Source organism: Ctenopharyngodon idella, chromosome 16 (assembly GCF_019924925.1).
Source record: "Ctenopharyngodon idella isolate HZGC_01 chromosome 16, HZGC01, whole genome shotgun sequence".
Taxonomy (NCBI): domain Eukaryota; kingdom Metazoa; phylum Chordata; class Actinopteri; order Cypriniformes; family Xenocyprididae; genus Ctenopharyngodon; species Ctenopharyngodon idella.
This window is the reverse complement of record NC_067235.1, coordinates 19,910,046-19,926,385: the sequence shown is the minus strand read 5'-3', so window position 1 is coordinate 19,926,385 and position 16,340 is coordinate 19,910,046. Positions and strand designations below refer to the sequence as shown.

The 16,340-nt window shown below is 35.1% G+C and overlaps 3 protein-coding genes and 3 non-coding genes across 11 annotated transcripts in view; 1 reads left to right on the top strand and 5 right to left on the bottom strand.

The window, feature by feature from the left end:
* LOC127496947 (pleckstrin homology domain-containing family F member 2) overlaps window positions 1-5,924 on the top strand; it is a 64,442-nt gene extending 58,518 nt beyond the window's left edge. For 5 of the 6 annotated variants that reach the window (XR_007925402.1, XM_051864952.1, XM_051864950.1 and 2 more), the window contains 13 exons: window positions 536-682; window positions 2,768-2,851; window positions 2,958-3,005; window positions 3,095-3,169; window positions 3,350-3,436; window positions 3,559-3,645; window positions 3,753-3,818; window positions 3,934-4,020; window positions 4,113-4,229; window positions 4,314-4,394; window positions 5,240-5,353; window positions 5,525-5,683; window positions 5,782-5,924. Coding sequence is in view for 5 of the 6 variants with exons in the window: in XM_051864952.1 (XP_051720912.1) it covers window positions 536-682; window positions 2,768-2,851; window positions 2,958-3,005; window positions 3,095-3,169; window positions 3,350-3,436; window positions 3,559-3,645; window positions 3,753-3,818; window positions 3,934-4,020; window positions 4,113-4,229; window positions 4,314-4,394; window positions 5,240-5,353; window positions 5,525-5,646 (1,115 nt within the window). In the remaining variant the exon portion in view is untranslated. The remainder of the gene's footprint in view (window positions 1-535; window positions 683-2,767; window positions 2,852-2,957; window positions 3,006-3,094; window positions 3,170-3,349; window positions 3,437-3,558; window positions 3,646-3,752; window positions 3,819-3,933; window positions 4,021-4,112; window positions 4,230-4,313; window positions 4,395-5,239; window positions 5,354-5,524; window positions 5,684-5,781) is intronic. The other variant, XM_051864951.1, reaches the window with a different exon arrangement.
* cfap418 (cilia and flagella associated protein 418) lies at window positions 5,721-11,583 on the bottom strand. Its single transcript, XM_051864963.1, has 6 exons — window positions 11,188-11,583; window positions 10,780-10,876; window positions 10,570-10,625; window positions 10,355-10,420; window positions 10,150-10,245; window positions 5,721-6,482 (listed from the first exon to the last, which is right to left on the bottom strand). The coding sequence occupies exons 1-6, from the start codon at window positions 11,325-11,327 to the stop codon at window positions 6,323-6,325; spliced, it is 615 nt and encodes a 204-aa protein (XP_051720923.1). The 5' UTR covers window positions 11,328-11,583; the 3' UTR covers window positions 5,721-6,322.
* Window positions 11,535-11,616, bottom strand: trnas-aga (transfer RNA serine (anticodon AGA)). The gene has a single exon. It is a non-coding gene; the product is annotated as a tRNA-Ser (tRNA).
* Window positions 11,617-12,796: 1,180 nt separating this feature from the next.
* Window positions 12,797-12,878, bottom strand: trnas-aga (transfer RNA serine (anticodon AGA)). Its single transcript has one exon. It is a non-coding gene; the product is annotated as a tRNA-Ser (tRNA).
* A 773-nt stretch (window positions 12,879-13,651) lies between these two features.
* trnae-cuc (transfer RNA glutamic acid (anticodon CUC)) lies at window positions 13,652-13,723 on the bottom strand. Its single transcript has one exon. It is a non-coding gene; the product is annotated as a tRNA-Glu (tRNA).
* Window positions 13,724-14,150: 427 nt separating this feature from the next.
* Window positions 14,151-15,948, bottom strand: mettl6 (methyltransferase 6, methylcytidine). Its single transcript, XM_051865935.1, has 5 exons — window positions 15,336-15,948; window positions 15,127-15,261; window positions 14,812-14,982; window positions 14,507-14,648; window positions 14,151-14,418 (listed from the first exon to the last, which is right to left on the bottom strand). The coding sequence occupies exons 1-5, from the start codon at window positions 15,588-15,590 to the stop codon at window positions 14,273-14,275; spliced, it is 849 nt and encodes a 282-aa protein (XP_051721895.1). The 5' UTR covers window positions 15,591-15,948; the 3' UTR covers window positions 14,151-14,272.
* Window positions 15,949-16,340: the final 392 nt, after the last annotated feature.

Sequence of the window (16,340 nt, the reverse complement as noted above, 5' to 3'; positions counted from 1 at the left end):
TTACTGAATGTCTCGTATGCTCAATCAGTGTTTCAACCACGGAAAGACTTTAATAAAACCGCTTATTTAAATGTTTGTATACACTTCAGTTAATTTTAACTTTTGATATTACAGTTATGTACCAACTGACAGGGTTCCCTGTATAGTTTACAGCATTTGAGAGATTTTTTTTCTCTTGAGAAAATTTGCTATATACTTTATCTGATATATCCAAATTAACCAATATCAAATCAAATTGATTCGAAATCGGAATTGAATCGAATCACAAGTTTGTTAATTGAATTCGAATTGTGAATTTTGTGTCAATACCCAGTCCTAGATTTTTTTCAATTCACAAAATATGGGTTAAACTACATTATTTTTCAATTTCTGTAAACAAGTGATTCAATGTTTATGCATTGGATCTGTAATGATTAATATACATAAAATGACATGACTTTTATATTTGTCATAAACATGAAATGTTTTATAATTTCTGTAATGGTCAAACTTTCAATTTTGCACAAATGTGCACTTTCTGTTTTTCATTCTTCAGAAAGTCTTGGCCCAAGAATGAGCTCAAATTATGGCCGTAAATTCAGCAAGAGAACAAATCAACCCACTCACAACTCTGACACTGATTCGGAGCAAGAACATCACAACAGCGTTCGACCGCAAAGACTGCATCTAAACAACTCACCAAGTATGCTGCTTTAGCAGACAACACTTCTACTGCAAATGACCACAAATATATAATCAGTCCTCATCTAAAATTACACACATCAAGAAAAGTCGCTTTGTAGAGTATCAGCTAACATATATTACTGGCATAAGCCATTTTTACATAAAAAAGAGTCTGTGCGGGTCGCTGATGGAAAATAGTTTCTCTCTGTACTTTAGTTCACATTAAACTACTAAACCACTGTCAGTGCAACTGCTGAGCACGACTTCAGCTTCTGACAAGTCACTTCAAAGTTTTAGTTGTCTTTCCTCACCATCTACAAATAATTTCCCCAATTATAACATTGTTTATTATGAGCCACATGAAAAAATACTATAGTAATTCATAGTAAATACTATAGTATTTTTGAACCATACTATAGTATTTTTGAACCATATTATAGTAAAGTACTTGAATTAATTTGCTGTGGTAATTCTATAGTTGCTGTGTTAATATAACAATTATAATAATATAAACAAATTACTTTACCCAATACTGTACTAAACTTTCTACAACTATAGGGTATATTATACTACAATACACTAGCCTACAGTTTATTGTAGTTAAAAACTAAAGTTTACTATGGTATTTATTACAGTTTATCAGTTCACTATAGTTAATACTACAGTATGCTGTAGCATTCATTAACAAAGTGTTGTAAATACTATAATATATACAGTATACTACAATTTACTATAGTATGGTTCAAAAACATATGGTATTTACTATAAATTAGGCTACTATAGTATTTTTCATGCTCTTAACATGCTGATTAATGATGCTAAATGTAAAAAAAAAAAAAGTCTTGTCAAAAAATGTGTTTATTTGAACATAAATTGAAAATAATTGTATTTGCTACATTACGCTTTACGCTTTACGTCTTTAGCGGCAGAGAGAAGCATCGCACACAGAACGGAAAAAGGCTTGAATGAAACGCGTTTGGCTCTAGATAAAAATATCAGAGGATATAGCGCCGAAAGATCATTACACCTTGTGGTGTGTACTATTGCGTTGTTTTGACGCGCTGCTCACTTTAAACTATAGAAACTGTAAAATGTTGTTACCGTTGTCATTATGTCTCACGGTCGGGGTTGGAAGTTGGAACCAAGCCAGGGTCCGGAACTAAAGCGCGGTCCGCTATTTGCGGACCCCTTCTAGGCTATATGGTATCAGAAATATGCTTCTATTTTTACTTTTGACACATAAACAACTTAATATTCAAGGTACTATTCAATTCAGTGGAAAACTTTCATTTCAGTACTATAAAGAGACAAAACAGGAAATAATTTAGCCCACATGGGTAGGTTTCATGAATAGAAATAATAAATTTAGTAGGTCAAAAACTGGTGATTTTGCTTACCGTTTACCATTTAGAATGTCAAGAGAAATGGTGAAAAATGTCATTAATTGTAAATTAACAAGATGTACACTATTAAAAATTAAAAAATTTGGAGTTGTTTTTTTTTTTTTTATGTTTTAGAATTAAGTCTCTAATGCTTACGATTTATTTATTCCAAAATACTTTAAAAACAATATTATTACAATTCAGAATATCTGTTTTCTATTTTAACATATTTTAAAATGTAATTTACTCTTGTGATGACAAAACTGAATTTTCAGCATAATTACTCCAGTCTTCAGTATCACATGATCCTTCAGAAATCATTCTAATATATTGATTTGATGCTCAAGAAACATTTCTTATTATTATCAATGTTGAAAACTGTTGTGCTGCTTAATATTGTGGAAACTGTGATACATTTTTACACATTCTTTGTAACAGTAAGTCTTAAGTCATTTTTGATCAATTTCAGGTGTCCTTGCTGAATATAAGTAGGCTATTGATCTCTTTCTTTAAAAAAAAAAAAAAAAAATCTTGACGCCAAACTTTTGAACTGTAGTATAGAGCAAAATAGTTCACTAGTTTTTCTGTTTTAGCATTGTGGACATATCACATACTCTTGTTAAAGTTAATGAGGAGTTAAAGTTAAAGTTAAAAAGGATAAACAGTGACTTGTGAAGAACCACATTTCATATATATGAATTCTTCTCCACTCTGTCCAACAGGAGACATGAATGATGGAGACAGTACCTGCTCCGGAGAAGGATATGAACACAACGTGCAAATCAACATGGACACCATCAAGTCAGGTATGCACAAATAAATCATAATTGGATTCAATCAATATTTTACTCTTACCTAAAATTGGTTATCTTTTTTTAATCAACCAATATTTTATCGTTATTTGTTTTGAAGGTGATAAACCCCCACTGTCTTTTGTTGCCCCTCACACCTACAGTCAAGGTACACTGATCTAATGTGACCGTATTTATTCAACTTATAGTAAGGAAATAAATCTGGAATGCATACATTTTTCTTTGCTCTATGCACAGATGATTCAAGCAGTACATCTTCTGGAGAGTTCTATCAAAACAACAAGACTGACACAGACAACATTCCCAAGTCACGTATGCACAAATAAATCATATTTTGGGTTTATTTGATATTTTGATGCACCTTTATTTGATTAATCCAAAGAGAACGTGTCTAGATGTATGTATCATAATAATAAAATAGTATGATTATTTGTATTATTACTGTGAATATTCATAAAATACTAACATTTGAACTTTTTTTCCTTCATGAAGGTGCGGAAACACAATTACTTCATGAAAAGTCACCATTGACACTCCTGTCTTTTGATGACCATCACTTACCAGGAACAGAAAGTAAAGGTAAAGCTGATTGAAACCTCAGATTTGAAATATTTCTCTTCTAAGAAGTTGCATTACAGAGAAAATTGTATTTTTCATAGGGGAATAAAATTTCAAATTGATGAACCCCTTTTTGTTTCTAGCAGTAGATGTGAATGATTCAAGCAGTACATCTTCTGGAGAGTTCTATCAAAACACAGAGACCGACATAGACAACAACTTCAAGTCACGTATGCAAAAATAAATCATACATTGGTTTAATTTGAATCATTTAATCCAGAGAGAACACGTCTAGGTGTATTTACTAATATATGATCTCTTTTCCCCACTCATGAAGGTGAGGAAGCGCCATCATTGCATGAAAATTCACAGTTTGCACCCCTGTCCTATGGTGACAGTCAAGGTAAAGCCCTGATTATCACTCTGATTTTAAATATTTCTCCCACCTTTAAGGGTGAACAGTATCTTGTAATAGTAGGGAAATACATTTCAGATTCATGAATTCTCTTTGTCTTCAGCGGTAGATGTGAATGATTCAAGCAGTACATCTTCTGACGAGTGCTATCAAAACACAGAGATTGACATGGACAACATTCTCCACTGTGGTAGGCTTATGTAAAGCAATTTATATTGAAGCTTGATGAGTATTGTCAAGGAGCCTTCCGTCAGCTAAACCTTAGGCATCTGTTTTCTGCAGAAGACGAGGAAAGCCCATCGCTTCTTGAGAAGTCACTACAGACATCCCACAGCACTCAGATGACAGGAAACTCTGCTGATTACAGCGGCTGTCATGTACCTCGTGCCCACAGTCGAGGTACCTGTTTGATTTAACAAAGCAACAATATTGCCAACAATGTATTTTGATAAGGAAGCATGTAAATTCTTCTCTGCTTTGCAGATGGGAATGATTCAGACAGTACTTCATCTGAAGAGTGCTATCAGAACACAGAGATTGGTGAAAACGCTCTTCTCTATTATGGTATGAATGAACCATATTACAATAAACAAACAGTTTTTATAATTTAATATAAATATTTTCATTATCAGCAAAATACTTTGAGTAAAGTTGAGAGAAAAATTAAAAACATGAAATCTGTAAATTTGTATTGGCCCTGGAAATAGTGCATAATTTTTAATGTTTTATTGTCATTTTGTCATATTGTTTCTTTGATTTAAATACAATTATCATTATCCTAAAAACCCTGGTTATTTCCCTGTTTAAATTACACTACTTTTCAAAAGGTTGTTCTTTTTTTGAAAAGAAATTAATACTTTTACTCAGCAAGGGCGCATTAAATTGATCAAAAGAGGCGCTAAAGACATTTATAATATTACAAAAAATTTCTAGTTCAAATAAATGCTGTTCTTTTGAACTTTTAATTCATCAAAGTATCCTAATAAATTATCAGTTTTCACAAAAATACTAAGCAGCATAGCTGTTTTCAACCTTGACAATAATAAGAAATTTTTTTGTGCACTAAATCAGCATATTGTAATTTCTGAATGTGACACTGAAAACTGGAATAATTTGCCATCACAGGAATAAATAACATTTTAAGATATATTCAAACAGTTATTTTAAATTATATTTCATAATATTACTGTCTTTACTGTAGTTTTTATCAAACATAAGAGACTTCATGTAAAAACGACCCCCAAACTTGTTCATTTTCAATATATTTTTTAAACTCTTTTTAATAGATCTGGAAACTACTGTATATTTGACTTATCTGCATAATGTTAGTTGCACCTTTTAAACAGCTTAATAGTTACAAAAACATCTAAAAACATGTTACAGTAATTCGTCTCTCTTGTTTTTGGAAGGTGAGGAAAGCCCATCACTTCCTGAGATGTCTTTTCAGAATCCCCACATTGCACAGATGACAGAAAGTACTGACGGTTACGAAGACCAGCATGTACCTAGAAACCTCAGTCAAGGTATCTCTTGTACTTAACCATGTGACAGTATTTCTTTTCACAGAGCTTCCTTTCTGAAATCCCCTAGCTCTTTTGAACCTGGATCTTTTGTACAGCAACCTTGAGCCTTAAAGCAAGCAGACTCAATTTGGAGGTAAAACAAAAACACTGACACTGACTTTTTTATTTTAGAAACAGATAGTAGTAGTACAGCATCAGAGGCATCGTACGTGAATGTACCATCTAAAAATGAGATGGAGGACAATTCTGATGCATCTTCCGATAATGACTACGTTGACACTGGAAACTGGTGAATTCAGCATGATAACTGCAAGAGATTTTTCTCAGCAGGTAAAGTATATAAAAAAAAAACTTCAAAAAGCACACATCATTCTTTTATTTTTTATTCTCTTTATTCTGTGGACAATGTTGTGCATTTATCATTTTAGACAGATGATTCTCCCTGAAAACTGTGGAATGTAACACAAATGGGCCGTTGCAATACCTGAGTGTTTCTTAAGAATATACTGGAAGAACAGAAAAATAAATCAACATTGTTCATCTATATTATAATAAACATTCTAAACAATGATCAAGCATTCTATTATTAACCTTTATAGAGGGATCCAATCTCATTATTCTTTTATAATTCTCAATTGTGCAAAATGTCTAAAAATGCGCATGTGTATTTAAAATATTAGAACACGTTACTCAAAATAATAGAGTCCATATAATATAAACCATCCACTGTGCTTTATCATTCTAAGGGAGAATGTAGTGTAGACAACACTGGAGAGTTCACACGTAAAACAAAAAAAACCTACACTTTATAGAAGAAAACAGAAAAAAAAATTATCATCAAACCCCACAAATTGCACAAAACACAATTTTGAAAATGGCCAGCATTCTCTTTTTTGAGGAGGAGAGCGCACAACACTTGCTGGTGGACACAGATAAGATTTCCGATGGAGAACTGTTGCAGACTCAAGTTCATGCCTTGTGTTTTCCACAAACCCACTTTAGCTGCTGTTGCTCCCTCAGGTCTGAGAGGGACAGGGCAGAGTGCCAGCTACACTGGCAGGCATATGCACGCCCACCCTTTCTTTTCTTCAGTTTGCCTTTTAGTTTGTGATAGTCTGGCATGTTGTTTCTAAAGAAAGGGAAAAGAGCAGAAGCTTTGTGAGGATTTGAATATATTTCTGTGCTTGTAGTTCACAGATCGCCAATTTAACCCAGTCACACAATTGGCTCACTGCTTCGGGTTATCTCTGGAACTTTATCACTGACTGCAACCCTTTTTTTTTTTTGTTTTTGTACATTTACATCCCATTTTGTAGAACACATTTTAAGAACTAATATCTTATATGTGGGTCTGCTTCTCTCACTTCAAATTGGGGCTGGCTGTTTTGAACAAAAGTTGAGTGGTTACCCCAGACTTTTTTTCCAGGTCTCATTTCACCCCAGAAACATAACAATAATAATAATATATATAAAAAAATAAAAAAATACAAATAAAAAAAAGTTTTTTATTGCGACACTAGTGGCACCTAACGGCAATTACAAAAGTGAAGCATATTTTCCAACAACCTTGCAAATGCCTCTTTATTGCAACTCAAACACAAATACAGCTCTTACCGGTGTTTGTCAAGGCGTGTCTCAACAAGTAAAATTAGGCTACTTTCAATAAAAGGTCCAACATATAAGGAATACTTTTAGCTGTGTTGCTATGTGTTATGACCAGTGTTGGGGATAGTTACTTTTAAAAGTAATGTATTGCAATATTGCATTACTCTTTACAAAAGTAACTTATTGCATTAGTTACTTTTTATGAAAAGTAATGCATTACATTACTTTTGCATTACTTTTTCTCACCTGGGCTGGGCTTGCTTGTTTTTTTTTTTTTATTAATATTTTTTTTTAATAACAACAACAAAAAATTCTATTTTTGGCAAATGTAAAGGCTCTTTCACACCAAAAGTGAAATGAATAAGCCTCAGGCTGAAGGAAATGCATATTTACTCCTGTACAATAGAGGGCGCAGCTCAAACAAACCTTTCAGCTGTGCTGCGATTCTGGATTAAAGAAGAATGGGATACAAGAGAAGGAAGTTCAACACTCTTATTTCTAAATCTAATCTAAAGTAATTTTTGCTTATTAGTGGTTGAATTGGATCATTGAAGATCAGCAGCAAAGACATTAGTTAATAAAGTGAGATTAAATACATAAAGTTTCAAGAAATTTAATATAGTTAATTATTACAGGTTTGTGTAAAATTGAGTTTTCATTTCACTGTTTTTATTCATTTTGAGGAATACTGAATGTTTTCATGCAAGTGAGATAACTAAACGCTCACATTTAGTCTAGAACTACAATAACCATCAAGTTTACAAAGCGCACACAACACCTCTGCACTTTATTTCTCTCAACATGGGGACAGGAGAGCTGTCAGTCAATAAATGTGAACTTGCGTTACTTATTTGAAAAAGTAACTTAGATATTTTGTTGTAAATTAAAAGAGTAATGCCTTACTTTACTAGTTACTTGAAAAAGTAATCTGATTATGTAACTCAAGTTACTTGTAATGCGTTACCCCAACACTGGTTATGACTAAGCAAAAACTCTGGCCGTTTACACAACACCGTTTTCAATTAAAAACTGAAAACTTTTTATGCATTTTGGCCGTTCTTATTACGTATTCAGTCTATAGGCGCATAGTTTCTTTGCAAAGTGGCATCGCCAACTACTGGCCCGGCATGCATAATACAGTGTTTTTAATCTTTTTCTCGGATCCTTGTGAACGGGGATCGTTTTGACAACTGTCGCCTGTACGTGAAAAACGCAAAGGAAAAAGTTTTCTGTTTTTAGTACATCGTTGTTGCGTAAACGTACCCCAAAGCTGAATGTCTTTTCCTGTGCAAGGCCAGCCATGGTCCCACACTGGCTCCACCTGCTACAGTAGCCACGCCCCAAACTCACGCTATTGGTTGAGCTGGATAGAGACTGACAGATCTGAGCAAACCACTCTCAATGTTTTGATGGTGCCTGGGGGTTTTATTTAAACCCATAAATGGCATACTAATAATAGTCAATGAACAATAAACTGTGTTAAAAGAATGTATTTTAAAATAAAAAATCATACATACTTTATCTTTTAAGGGTTAGTTCACTCAAAAATGAAAATTATCTCATAATTTACTCACCCTCAAGCCATCCTAGGTGTATATGACTTTATAATGGGAGTGAATGGTACCTTTTTTTTGTTTGAAGCCCAAAAAAGTGCATCCATCCATCCATCATAAAAGTAATCCATACGGCTCCAGGGGGTTATTAAGGCCTTCTGAAGCGACGAGAGGTGTTTTTGTAAGAAAAATATCCGTATTTAAAACTTTATAAACTATAATCACTGGCTTCCGGTAACGGCCGTACGCAAGTCAAGTTTTGGTCGAAGAGTGACCTCTGACCAGAAGCATGACATAGGACATAGGAGTAGCGTGAGCTTAGATGAGAGTAGGCGCCTCTTGTGGTTCAAACAAATAGGGCTGGGCTACAAACTCAAGCTGCTCCAACATTTCACTTTAACAAAAGTCTTGTTTTAGACTTACAATTTCGTGACTGGTGTTTTGTTTTGCTCTATCCTTTTGCGCTTCTGCGTCCATCAATATGTCATGCGTCGGGTCAAAGTTCACTCTGCTGCCAGATTCGACTCTCATACGGCAGTTACTGGAAGCCAGTGGTACTCTTCACACCCATTATAAAGCTTGGAAGAGCCAGAATATTTTTTTTTAAAATAACACTGATTGTGTTTGGCTGAAAGAAGAAAGTCATATACACCTAGAATGGCTTGAGGGTGAGTAAATTATGGGATAATTTACATTTTTGGGTGAACTAACACTTTAAGGATCATTTTATTTTCTTCTATATACCTGGATCTTAACAAGAACTATTAGTATGAAGACATTATAAACATAGGGTTAAAATTTTCAAGCTATCCAAATATCCTCAGAGTTTTTAATCCTTTGCAGACAATCTGCATCTATTTAAGTGGTTAACTCCTGATATGGACTGTCACCCAGAAAGTATTTTGAAGAGATTATACTTCAGAAGTATAAAGGGTTCTTTTCATACTGTTCTATCATTTATTTTTAACTACAGCATGTAATGTAAGCAATGTAAAATGAAGCAATAATCCTGAACAGATGGTTTCTTGATGAGCCTTTACATCACCTGTTTAAAAGGGGAGGCCGTAAGTTGAAGATTTTAAAGCTTCATTGACAAATTCCAACCACATGCTCTCCTAATTAAAGTTACAGGCTTGAACATCTCAAAAAAGCAGATCATTAAAACATAAAGGCCCTTCAACTTAAGAGCTCGACTGTGTCTGAGCATGCAGCAAAGTGCATCATGGCCTAAATATGGAAGATAACTACATAAAAGACATGGTACGAATGATTCACTGTCTGTTTGATGCTAAAGTTGAGTGAGACGCTGCAAGACTCTGTTGCTGAAGATAATAAGGAAATGACGTAGTCCGGCGGAAAACAGGGTTTGCACAAAAAAGGTAGCGTTTTGCGTTGTTGAATGCTTATGTATAAACGTATTTCTTTATCAGCCCGTCCAAACATTTAATAAAGCTTATCTGTAAGAGGGTGACATGATGACTTCAACAAAGACATCATTAACTGACATGCTGATACTGTGCCAAAACAAGGGCTAAAGGATGTGTGGGGCAGTCTAAAAATGCCTCATCTGCTACAGTGGGATACACAGATCAATGCTGCCCCCTCCTGATATTTTTGCAGAAATTGCAGATACCTTACCTGAAAAATAAATAGTTGCAGGATGAGTCCCACTCCTGATCCTCAAACATGAGTACGCTGAAGTCACAAGACGTACATCTTAATCGGTTGCAGGCCCTTCAAAAACAAAACAGTTCTGTTGTTATTATTGTGCTCATTAGAACATAATTAAAATATGCATGTGGCCCACAAGTCCAGGCAAGACGGATTCTGATGTTATTTCCACCTTTGAGAAATGCTGGTTCCAATACCATGTAGTACAGAGCTTCCACCAAGAAACACAGGGCAACATCTGTTTGAGGAAAAAGTGAATAATAATTGACAACACATCTTACATCTTGAATCTAGTTATGTCTTGTGTTTGAAATGCTCCATTTCTCCTGTATAACTTCTACCTGCATGTTTGGATTTTTTTCAGGCCCAATGAAACCAAAAACTTACTTGAGCATAGTCTGAGAACATGAATCACTTGTGGAAGTCTTTGCTGAAATGGGTTCCTGTTCAGATCATAAAATAGATATTTACATATGATTAATATGCACTGTTAAAAACCACTAACAATATTAATGTTATCCAGTGTTATTTGAAAAATAAAAAAGTATTACTTTGTTCACTGATCGTGGCAAGGTTTTGTCGAGTTAGTTGACTTACATGTGTGCTGATGGGTTGATAATCATCATCCAGAATTTCCTGCAGCATAGCATCAATATCATCATTCTCATGTTCAGCTCTTTTACAGCCTTGTTTTCTGAAAAAAAAAAGTAGACATAAAAATCGAAATGTTACAAGTTTGACTCGGAAGAATCTGATCTTGTTTAGATCTTTGAGACGATGTTAAGGTTGTATTGATAAGACTTGTATGATAATTATACAATATAGCAATGTGACGCTGTTTTGTTAGCCTCATAGCAAATATTTTTTAGCATTTAAGTCCGATTGGTAATATAAAACAGTGCACATCTACAACGCATTAAAAATGTTTGGCTATACTGTTTTAGTTTTATATTTGCATTAGTCTTAGCTATGTTAGCTCCGGTGCTAATCCCGCTAGCCTACTACCTTGACTGTTGTTTGTCCTTGAGATTGGCACACATTTGGTCCATTTGTTTTGAAACATAACTTGACTGTTTAGACGCTGACGTGCTACAACAAAACTTTGATTCGACTTCATCAAGTAAATCGTCCAAATCATCCGCCATGATTATTTGGTGGAGAACGCCACGTTTGTTACCATAGAAACGTGCGGAAAATGTATTTGTGTTCCGCTCAGAAAAGCTTCATATAACTGGTTACATTTTACAAAATCAACTTTAATGTCCCGGTAAACATCTTATTAACGTGTTCTCCATGCAGACATGACGCTTCCGGCTTGCTGGTTGGTGTAAGTTCTAGAAAGAAAAACGTTTCGTTGTCGGCAGGATTCGAACCTGCGCGGGGAGACCCCAATGGATTTCTAGTCCATCGCCTTAACCACTCGGCCACGACAACTCATACGTAAAATTATTGATGCTCTGTTGTACAAATCAGGGTTTATGTGGTGAAAACATCACATAAATGTTAAGCAAATAAATATTGACTAAAAAAATTCCGTGTTCTCTTGTACCCATTATCTAACACAGTGACTGTGGCCGACTAGGAGTGAACAGGGAAAACAGGAAAACAAAAGTGTTTCTTTAACAGCCTGTCTAAACATTTAATAAAACATATCTGTAAGAGACTTCAACAAAGGCATAATTAACTGACATGCTGATGCTGTGAAAAAACGAAGGCTAAAGGATGTGTGGGGCAGTCTAAAAATGCCTCATCTGCTACAGTAGGATACATGGATCATTGCTGCCCCCTCCTGGTAGTTTTGCCGGTGGTGTTTTAAAATAAGGAGGCAGAGTCTTAAATTTACATTTGATATTTAAATATAAAAATATGTCCCTGTTGAGCTTAATTTTGGCTAAATAAACATTACATGAAAAAGAGAGACCAAATACAATTCTATTTTCTATTTAATGTTCTAATTATTAAAACCAAGTATAAATTTCATAAAGTTAGTGTTTTTGCGCATTTTTTTTACATATTCCAAAATAACTATAGGCAGTAATAATTTAAACTATATATTTCCTCACTAAAAACCACAGTCAACATGTTTTCAGGCCATTTCAAGTTTGATTTTGACGTGACATAAAACGGTGATATCTAAGTGTTAGGATTGTTAGGACTTGTGTTAGGAATTATTTGTAATTTGTTAGGACTTATTTAGAGTGTGTTAGGACTTATTTAGAATGTGTTAGGACTTATTTAGAGTGTGTTAGGACTTATTTAGAATGTGTTAGGACTTATTTAGAGTGTTAGGACTTGTGACAAATAGGACTAGTTTAGCTGTCCGACAACTCACATAGATTCATACGTTACCTGAAAATAAATAGTAGCAGTACGAGTCCCACTCGTGAGTCAAACATAAATACACTAGTCAAGACTTAGGCTACTTAATCAGTTGCAGGCCCTTCAAAAAAATTATAGTCAGAATAAATTTGCTCATGTAAGTAAATCTGTCATTACTGAATTACTTGGTCAAACGCTTACAAAAATGTAATAAAACTTTAAAATAATTGGTGTTCTCCATGATGACGTGACGCTTCCGGTTTGGTAGTTGGTGCCAGAAGAACCAAAAATGTTACGTTGTCGGCAGGATTCGAACCTGCGCGGGGAGACCCCAATGGATTTCTAGTCCATCGCCTTAACCACTCGGCCACGACAACTTGCTGCTTACGTCTGGTAACATACAGAACATGGCTTGCAAAACAGGGCTTGCTCAAAAAATTGCGTTGTTGAACCCTTTGTTGTTGAAGTGTTTCTTTATCAGTCCAACATTTAATAAAGCTTGTCTGTAAGAGGTTGATATCATGTCAATCAATGCATCATTGTTTGACATGCTGATGCTGTACAAAAACAAGGGCTAAAGGACTCGTGAGGCAGTAAGAATATCAGTGCTAATAAAGAACAAACTGTCAGGCAGTTTGCGTCAATGCAGTCAATGCTGCCCCCTCCTGGCTGCTGATGAAATGATTTTACCTCCTGAAATCTTTGCAGACCTGAACCTTACCATAGGGTCCTTTATGCAAATAAGTACATTACATTTATCTGTTGAAAAGGCTTGTTTTAATGTAGGAGCGCTAGTACTAAATATTATTGTACCCATCTTTAAACATGGCGGAGGGGAGAGCGGTTGCTGCTGTGAGTAGTAGCCTGTTGTTCATTAGTTTTTTCCCCCCCACAACAGCTACATTGCCTTGTATTTTCAAGTAGTGCATAGATCCGATTTCCCCCAAAATAGGCAAGAATAAACTCGGTGCCCTCCATGAGTCATGTTCTTTCCGACAACAAAGTACTTGAACGCGACAAGCACGTAATCACGACTTTAGATGTGGGAAGTAGGAACTTTCCGATAGCGCTTAAAGGTAGCACAATGGTGGTAATGTTGAAATTATACGACTTTTATTCATTTTATTAAAAGCAAGTTTAAAAGTTTACGTTCCCTGACCGGGAATCGAACCCGGGCCGCGGCGGTGAGAGCGCCGAATCCTAACCACTAGACCACCAGGGACTTCATAAAAATACATCCTTAAAGTTTGTCCAGCACACCATACATTATCTGTGTCTATTATACAATAACACATTTAATATTCATCAATGTCATTGATCTGACTGTACTGACACTATTGGATGACAACTGAACTGGACGATGACATCACTGTTTTGTACAGCGCTGCTTTTAGTTGAATTGAACTCATTTCATATTTGATGATCTTTACACAATTACTGAATGGAACTGAATCAACACTGAACGGACCTCATCAGAACAATGACAACATTTTCTTTTTAGAGCTGCTTTACAGCAAAATTGAACTCCGTTTGCATCATTGATACTGTTATTTTCATGTTTATTACTGTGAAGCTGCTTTAAAACAATCTGTATTGTATAAAGGTGACTTGACTATACCCCAAGTCTGAAATTAAGAATTGCAAATAACTGAACAATTAGAAGATTTTATTTCATTATGAGATAGTAAAAAAAACATGCAGACAGTCAATAAATTAATACACAAGACTTTGGAAAAAATTTTACAAAAATATGGCTAATTTATGCTGGTCATTATGAGGGAACGGGTTTGCGAAATTTACTCTGCAGGAACACTCGGGGAACACACAGACCCTCTTTTTTATTCACAGTTTCTCTCAACACATACTCGTTCACAAGAGTCTCAAATCCTGCCTGTTGGAACAAACCAGCCAAGTGCTCTATAAGAACAGATGGAAGAAAGAAAAAAGAAAACACATTAACTTCATTGCAGTAATACAGATAATCAAAATCAAAGTCTACACTGACCTCTTGAGAAGAAAAAGGAACGGGTCCCGTCCTGTCTAACATAGAAATTCTCCCCCAGCTTATTGCCTGACTTAAACCTCAACATGGCATGATCATACAGTCCATAGTCCCTGAAGAGGACAATACCTCCTGGTCTTAATACCTGTGAGTTTGTTTAGGAAGCAGAAATTACTTGAGAATGCAAAGAAACTGAATGATCCAAAGACACATGAAATATCACCATCAGTTATAAGTTTGCTTGTTTTAAATGACATGTTGATGCACTGTGATAGAGTTCCAGTCTTCCAAAATGTGCACAGCAGTACCTTAAAAATCTGTTCCAGGGCTTTCTGCATCTTTTCAGGATGAATTGCAGACAAAACAAATATCAATGTGGCTACATCCACTGTTTCTACTTGTATGGTAGCCTGAAGATCATCCTTAGTGAGGTCACACTGAAACGCAAGGCATCGCTCGGTGCAATACAAGGAATTTTGCTGCAATAATAATGAATAATCATAAATAAAGACAGAGTACATACAACACAATTAGTATATGAACGTGTGACATTATAAGGTTGGAAAAAGTTTAACCAGATATCGGTTTTAAAGTGAAAGGAAACGCAATTCCGTCACTTTTACCTTCACAAACTCAACAGCTCGTGGAGAGAAGTCACAGGCATAGATGAAGACATTGAGATCCTCTTCTAGAAGGGGGAAAATGCAGTTTCCAACCCCACAGCCAGCCTCCAACAACACCAGCTTCTCTCCTTCAGACTGAAAGAATAGAAAGTTACAATCATCCATACAAACTCAAACATGTTACAGCAAAAGCGTGCAAAATCTTTTACTTCTCTGCAGTTTTTCAATTCATCAAACTCTCTGGTGGTCCAGTGTCTGTCTTTGAAAAAGTTCGTCGTGTTTCTTTTATAAAATAAGTCCCAGTTTTTCTGAGCATCCGATTCGAGTTTCTGCTGCTTGAAGTCTGACACTAAAACCCGGTCATTTCTGAGTTTCTCGATCTCTTCTGGTGTCAGTGTCCTTTCACTCAGATCAGTGGACTGATGGGGGGATTCGAGCGAGTCTAACTCACCTGTCACTGACATGATTGTTTGAGCTCCTGATCTTTATTATTAAAACTGAGGCAACGACTTAAAATCTGATGCCGTGAAGTTATATCATAAAAGTCACAGCACGTTAATAAAAAAGTTACAGGCAGCCATCTCAGTAAAAAACACACACAAAGTTAGCTAGTTTCAAATAATTACATGTACTTTAACTACCGATACATTTAGCGAGCTAAATGATTAGAGTAAAAAATATTAGTATGTTTATATACGTAAAACTAAAGCTCACGGATTGAAAACGACGCATGTTGCCATTTACTAGACTAGAGACATCTCTCTTACTCGCACAAATGCTACTGCGGTGATGAAGGATCATGATCATAACCGTCACCGCCACCTACTGGACTGGATGAGACGCGCACAACGACCTTTTTGACTTTTTAGCCAATCTTTGCGAAAATTACAAAAACGCTGTATTTACTGGTATTAACTACTGTGATATGTTTGGCCAGATTTCCGCTATTAGTTTATTGTATATGTTACAAACGTCTTATGATAACATCATTTTAACCTTCTAAATAAAACAATGATGGAGGATAGTTTAGAAAACTTTATTTAAGAACAGAAATGTATAACACAAAATGGTTAAAAAACTTTTTCGTTAAAAGTAGCTATCAGTTTCTCTAATTACATGTATGTGTGTTTTTTATTTATGTATTTATACAGTTGCAACTCTTACAAACTTGAATATTATTCTCTTATCCTTGAATATTATTCTTAATAGCCATT